At 39.4% G+C, this 7,505-nt stretch overlaps 1 protein-coding gene across 1 annotated transcript; it reads right to left on the reverse strand.

Annotated features, from left to right (window-relative positions):
- Nucleotides 1–5,407: 5,407 nt before the first annotated feature.
- LOC149152629 (fasciclin-like arabinogalactan protein 10) lies at nucleotides 5,408–7,145 on the reverse strand. Its single transcript, XM_089440325.1, has one exon. It carries the CDS (start codon nucleotides 6,959–6,961, stop codon nucleotides 5,795–5,797), a length of 1,167 nt encoding a protein of 388 aa, XP_089296451.1. The 5' UTR covers nucleotides 6,962–7,145; the 3' UTR covers nucleotides 5,408–5,794.
- Nucleotides 7,146–7,505: the final 360 nt, after the last annotated feature.

The following is a 7,505-nucleotide window of genomic DNA, read 5'->3' on the forward strand; positions in this document are numbered from 1 at the left end:
ATTTAATTAATGAAGTAAAGTCATGAGGGTTTTATCGATGCGAACCACCAAAACTTGTTATGTCCGTAGATTCCGAGGAACAGGTGTTGATCTCACGGCGTGTAGCAACAATTCCGTGATTCATAGTAGCTTTTCAACAATGTCGAAACAGCATAACCAACTCGCAACTGTCTTAATCCATTTTGGATCATTTCTGTTCTCTCTCACTCGGCACTAGTGTTGTTCTGAATTGTTGTAAATTTTTTGGAACTTAGTTGTTAGGTTTTGGGGAAGATGTTATTACCCCTGTATTGTATAAAAGAGGTTTCATTCCTATGTGAAGTGTTAGCCACGTAGAGATATTTATTGTAACAACTCTTCTACATATTAATAAAGTATAAAGTACCTTTGTTGTTCTATCTTTCGTTGTGAGTTAACACAGCCCTAATCAAAGAGCTGGGCCTGCTCTTTTGATCAAGTGTTGCATGTTTTCCTTTTATGTGTGTTGTTTATTTGTTGTATTTATTTTCTTATTTGTTGTTACAGATTCCATATATTGTTGTGAATGTATTTGTAAGTCTGCAATTTAATTCCTATCGCTGTTACCACGATGCTTTAATTTCTTAGTCACGAACCCTTGGTTGATGTAAGATTGTATCCTTGCTCCTGAATATGCCTTGTGCGTTACCTTGAAAAGTGTACGCACTCGAATCGATGAATTAATGTAGGGAAAGGGGGTTGAATAGTTTGTTCACACTCAGACACCAACAGTTGCAAGAAGAAAGTTAAGAAGATAAAATGTCCTAAGGTTAAGGAAAGAGATCAAGCCCTAGTTCTAGGGGAAGGTATCAAATTTGAAAAAATTATGGATATTTTTGATAAGGTCTTGGCTGGAAGGATTCGAGGTAAGCACTATTCCTCCTCTCATCTAAAGAAAGGGACTCAGGAGATATGGGGACACACCGTGTACGTTCTTCCATTCATAAACATTATATCTACAGGGTGATTCACTTTAAGTTTCAGCAAAGAGGAGCACGTGAGTTGGGTCATGCTACTAGAATAGTGAAATGGCTCCAGTATTATTGAAGCATTGGACTCCCCTATTTGATCCAGAGAGAGAGTAACTGGGGTCAATCTTGATGTGGGTAAGATTATTGAGCCCTCCACTTCAATTATGGTCAGACGATGTTTTTCGCCACATATGGGAAGGCCTTGGTAGATATTTGGATTACGAAAGATCTTATTTGGAGACAGGGAGAATGTAATTTACAAGGATGTGGGTATATCATATCTCGACATAAGAGAGGGTTTGGTGGCCAACTTGGTTCTGCATTACAGGGGTTATGTTCGTAATCAAATCTTGGATTACGAAGGTGTACCCTTCATATATCTTCACTATCATGAGGTTGGATGTGTGTACAAAGAATTCCCATTAATCCATAAATAAGTTAGGGGTGATGGTGAGGAAAAGGAAGGTAATCAAACATATGGGGGTGTGGTGGATGTGGAGAATGTTACACCTGGAGAAATTTCTTAGCAAAATCTGGCTTACTTTGGAAGGGACAAACCCACTAGAGGCATGAGTTAGGAAAACTGAGCTACGGGAGAACCTGTGCGAGGAGGGTCTACGGAAAGGACATCCTACACCCTCTACTCAAATGGGTATTCCTTCCTCTACTCCCCCCCATACTTTCATTCGTTTATCTAGGGTTTTTTCTTGTATGCCCATGTCTATTCCTTCTTCTGTTTCTGGGGTTTTTGTTTCATCACAAAATTTGGGGGTGTTTTCCTATCTGGTAAACTCCATACCTATATGTTTCTTGACCTGTCCTTATCTGCTTCAATTGACAATACCTCAAAGTCGGATAAGGGTCATAGATATAACCTCATATCTCTATCCAAATCCTCTAGTGGTCATGTAAACCTATCCGGCCCTGGGAAAGGATTAAACCCCCTTTCCCCATCCAGGATTCCCAAAATCCCTTGTGGACGACAATCCCACATCTCTAAAGTCATCATTCGGGCCTTTGAAGATATTGCAGCAGGGAGATAATTATCACTGGAAGGGCCTTGCAAGAGATGTTTTTATCTTCCTCGATGAATCACATGGTGACTCGGTTGCTTTTAAAGAATCATTTGATTTATTTTGCAAGGTGACTAGTATGGTGTCAAATAATATGAAATCTAATCTCACAGCTATTGGGTGCTCCAAGGATGAGATGAGAAGATTATTTCCTTTTCAATTCAAACCTTTTCATGAAGTCATAAATTACCTTGGTTTTTAGCTTAAACCAAACAACTGTAAAAAAGTTGACAGGTAGCCAAAATAAAGAAAAGACTAAAAATTTGGAGTCATAAGTGGTTCTCCCATCTAAGTAGATTGGTGCTTATCAAATCAATCCTTGAAGCCATTCTGGAGTTCTTGATGTCGTTATCCTGGTTTCCAAGGGAATTTTGAATATTATACAAAGGTTTTGTTGTGGCTTTCTATGGTGCATATTGAAAGAAGGCCAGACTTTTGCCTGGGTCAGATGGGATAGAATTGCATTACCCAAAAAGTGTGGTGGTCTGGATATTAAAAAATTATTTTGTTTTTCACAAGCGTTGGAAACAAAGGTGGGATGGAGATTAATTACAATTGATAGTCTTTGGACATAAGTTGCTTCTAGGTAATATATATACCCACTTTCTACTAAATATTGGATTTGGATTCAGAATAAGTATAGATCTATCATTTCAATGATTTGGAAAGTCATTGTCAAATCCTTCAACATTATTTATTTTGGTCTAGCCTGGTGTATTGGAGTTGGTTGTCATGTTCGTATTGGGGTTGAGCCATGGTCTAGATGTAGTAATCATCATATACTTCCCTCGAGTTTGGTAGCTTTTCTGACTTCTCATGGGATCAAATTTTTGAATCAAATTGCATATATGGAACACTCTTCTATATGGGACAATGTTGGTTAACTTCCAGAGAATTGAATATACCCGACCAATGGCAACATGCTTGGGATGAATACACGAATGCACTTTCTGCATCACATATTAGATTAATGGATTAGGAGGATGAAGTTCTGTGGGTACACTCAAAGGAGGGTATATATATGCCTAGAGCTAGATACTTATATGTTTTTGTGACAAAGGGACTTGAAATACACCGGTGGTGGAAGAACCTACGGAAACTGAAGATTCCAGCTAAACTTGGAATGTTATTATGGTGTATATCAGAGAATAAAATACCCACAGGAGAAAACTTAGAAAATTGATCCTTCCATGGCCCATCCTGGTGTGCTTTATGTAATGTTGCAGAAAAGTCAATAGACCATTTATTCTTATTCTGTCAAACCAAAACCTAGGTATGGAACCTGGTTTATCAAGGGTTGGCAATTAGTATCAGGTGGTAGGGTGAAATTGTTAGTCAAGCATGGAAGAAATTGTGGAATGAGGCTTCCCCAAAAAATTTATGGAACATCCCTTTGATTACTTGTTCGGGTATCTAGATAGGGAGGAACCGTAAGACTTCCACGATAGTAATTTATTTCCCGAAGCTATTAGTGCACATATCATAGCAATATACAGTCTTCTTCATGGTGAGGAGTAAAGTCACCGTTCCCGTAATATCGTTGAGGAGATTATTAACCACTCAAAACCATGGGCATATTTTGATGGATATGCACAACATGACAGATGTGGAGGGGGAGTTATTCTTTATCTAAATGAAAATCATCATTATGAACTTAATTCTGGATTAGGACTTGGGACAGTCAATTTTGCAGAATTATTCAGTCTTAAGTTACTCCTTTTCTCTATTGAAAAATACTTCCAGAAGCTACAGGTTTTTGGCAACTCAAAGGGTGGTAGTCGATTGATTTAATTAGATTTCTTCACATCACAAATAGACACAAGCATTTTGGATGAGGTTATGATGTTAAAATCACATTTTGATTACATTACTTGTCATCATATTTACAAGGAAAGGAACACACTTTCGAATAGGTTATCCAAAGAGGGTATGCAGTAGGCGTATAGTATATGGCATGTGACAACAAAATGGGCATGATCAATATCAATACTATCATTGACATTTTTCTAAGACATCACAGGATATGGCAGCAACTGAGTGACTTCATATTTTTTTCACCTTTTTTGTATATCTAATTTATCCTACTTTTTTATTATGACGACAGACAATATATATTAGCACAGATGGAACTCTCACGGACAAGACTTAGTTTATGTTTTTTTAATATCCCATGTATATGTTGATTATAGAACAATTTACAAACATTTAGATGACTATTGGTTTATCAATAGTCATATTTTGGTATGCTATGCAACACATACAACTTGTAATTTTCACTAATATTTAATGAAAATTATGTTTTTTCCTGAAAAAGAAATCATTGAAAGTTTTCTCATTATTATTGTATTATATTCCAATTCAAATTCTATTTTTTTTTCCATGACTATACTTCATTCTATTTTTCTCTACTCATTACTATTATATTCCAATTCTAATTCTATTCATTTTCTCTCAATAATTATATTTCATTCTATTTTACTTTGATTATTCTATTTCAATTGACAAAGAACAAAACAATATCTCAAAACTTTTGCATAATTCAAGTGATGCACAATTTCTATAAGATATCTAACATATCAAAAGAAATTTATTAAATTATACTCACCCATATTAACTTATACTCACCCATTTATATTTCGCATATTCAAAATTAATATCTAATTTTAATCCTATATAATAAAAATATTACACTATTTTTTTCATATAAAAATATTACATTATTTTTCTCCTATAAAAATAGATATTTGTGTCCTTTGGTGTAAACAATCTCATTCACATTTTTGATATGCAAAGATTATCTCACTTTTACATTCTTTTAATTTTAATTGGATAGACAAAGATTATCTCACTTTTACATTCTTTGAATTTAATTTAGATATAAAAAAAATCCCATCATATAATTTTTTATTCTTAATTCTAAAATATATAAAAAATTTAAAAAAAACATATTTAAAACATATTTATATTTACTAAAACTAAACCATAAACTACAACATTATTAATATACACACATCTAAAAAAGTGAAAATTATTATATTATTTTTTAAACTTTCCTATAGATAAAATCCCATATGACTTAGGTCATTTTATATACTTCAAAATTATCTTATTAATTATCAGGGAATAATTTTCCTAAGTTTTAATAGCTTTTTTCTGTTTCTCCCATAATTCCTCATCTATCACGGAGTCAACACCACACCACTGTATTTTATTTCGAAGGAAGAAATGCTTTCTAAATGTAACTTTAGAACTACATGTCACGTCATTTATTTGGCAGCTGATTTTATATAAAAAATAAAGTGGAAAACAAACAAAAAAGCGTATACACACAGTAGCTAAATCATATCTGCTCAATATGCCAGCTCATTTTATTAAAATGAATAAAAATTCAGATGAAAAACGAAAAAGCATATCCACACAGTAGCTAAATCACAGGTAGCAAGCAATCCATCTGCCCCAGACCTCAAGATCTCGAGATGTAGACTGTCCAAAACAACTCATGGGCCAAGTGGGCAGTATGGAGCTACGTAATTACAAATATTTCATTAAAGAAATAACAATAAATGAAATAATAATTCGTAAAGACGAACAGTCCACAACCAACCTAAGAAGAGGAATAGGAATAGAAGAAGCAATTGCTCCGCTCAAATGAAATCAGGCTGTACAGCACAGATCTTTTATTTCTCCCTCCACTGGATCGACTGCTCTCAACATCTAACGGCGCGGGGCTGCCTATAACATGAATACTCCGACGCATCCAACCAAGAAAGCCAACAACCCAGTGCAGACCTTGGCAGTGGCGGGGGCAAATGAGGTGCTCGAGCTTTTGCTGGCTTCGGAGGCGGCGGGGCTTTTGCCATGTTTGGCTTTAGCGGGCACCGTTGCTTCGGGCGTCTCGGCCTCCGGGGTGGGAGCGGGCGCGGGAGCTGCGACGAAGAGCTCTTTGGGCTTCAGCACCTTATCCACCGAAAAGAGCGCAAGGGGCTGGTCGTCCAGTAGTGAGCTCGTGATCGTGGCCTTGTTGATGCCGGTGTTGAGCATGACAGTGTCGCCGGAGGAGGTTACCGTCAGTACGTACTTGCCGGCGCCGGTGCTTGCCATCGTGGCGATGGGGCCGTTGGAAGTCTTGAGGGTGCCAAGTGGGCTGTATATGGTCAGCGCGTGGAACTCCAGCACAGCAACCTTGTCTTCGCTGGACAGCTTGGTCAGCATCTTGTTGGTGACACCTGTAAACGCACTGTCTCTCGGGGCGAACACAGTTAGGCCGCCCTGGATGGAGTCCTCGAAGGACTTGAGAACCCCCGTAGTGGTGATAAGGTCGGCGAAGATCTTGCACCCGCCTTTTATCAGAACAGACGTGATGTTCATGTTGGAGGGGGACGGCGTGGGCGCCTCTGGCACGCTGGTCGTGATCGGCTGACTCACCTCCACGACTGACAGGTTGTAGCCATCCTGCTTCACAGACTTAACATATGTCGAGTCCAGCTTGGCCCCGTGCCCTGCAAGGCCGAAGCCGACCTTGCCACCCTTCAGATCCGTAATGTTGATGAAGCCGCCATTGCCCGCTGCCGCACCAGTGGTCTGGTAGAGCGTGGTGCTTAGCGTGGTGCCGTTGGTGACCTGGTGGAGCTTCTCGGGGTCGTAGAAGTCGAGCACCACATGGAGGCTCAGGGCACGCTTGATGGCCGCCAGATCCATGCCGCTGAGCGAGGCCATGGCGGCATTGTTCACTACCAGAACCGTGATCGTCTGCCGGCTGTTGATCTCGTCCGCCAGCTTCGTCCGCGTGAGGTCGCCATTGAATATGCTGTAATCCGGATACCCGTCCAGGATCTTCGTTATGTTGAACGCATTCGCGCAACACAGGACACTCAGCAGGAGGAGCCCCAAAAGCTTCATTATGGCGGAAAGGGGAAAAAGTTTCAGAAACTGATGAGCCGAATCTAAATCCGGCAAAACTTTGGAGACTCAGATAGCCGAGAGTGCAATGTGGAATGCTCGCCAGACGGTACTTCTCCTCCACAGAACGAGAAACCAGAAGACAGTACTATGATAATGATAAGGAAGTGGAGGAGCTGCTCAGTATTTAAGTGGCCACGATCATTCACGGCTTAATGAAAACGTTCTCATTGAACGGTAAGGAAAGCGGGGCCCGGAAGCTTCTTTAACCCACCGTCGGCAGAGAATCCCGTCCACCCTGGCATCATTCTGGCCATACTCGGGATCATGAATCCCACGCCAGCCTGTTTTTCCCTTTGTTTTTTGGTACTCATCTAATGGCTAAGATCTAAAGCACATTCCGAAAGGGGTGTCCTACATTTTCCCTTTGTTATTTCGCTTCCTTTATTAAAGTTAACCGTGGTCTGGCTTTTACCCCAGGGCTGCCGGAAAAGAGAGTATCAACTTCCCATGGTTGCGGGGTTCCCGTTTTAAACCCCTTGTA

This window comes from Pinus tabuliformis, chromosome 9, assembly GCF_031772625.1.
Source record: "Pinus tabuliformis cultivar Carrire ecotype Pingquan chromosome 9, CPIR1, whole genome shotgun sequence".
NCBI lineage: Eukaryota > Viridiplantae > Streptophyta > Pinopsida > Pinales > Pinaceae > Pinus > Pinus tabuliformis.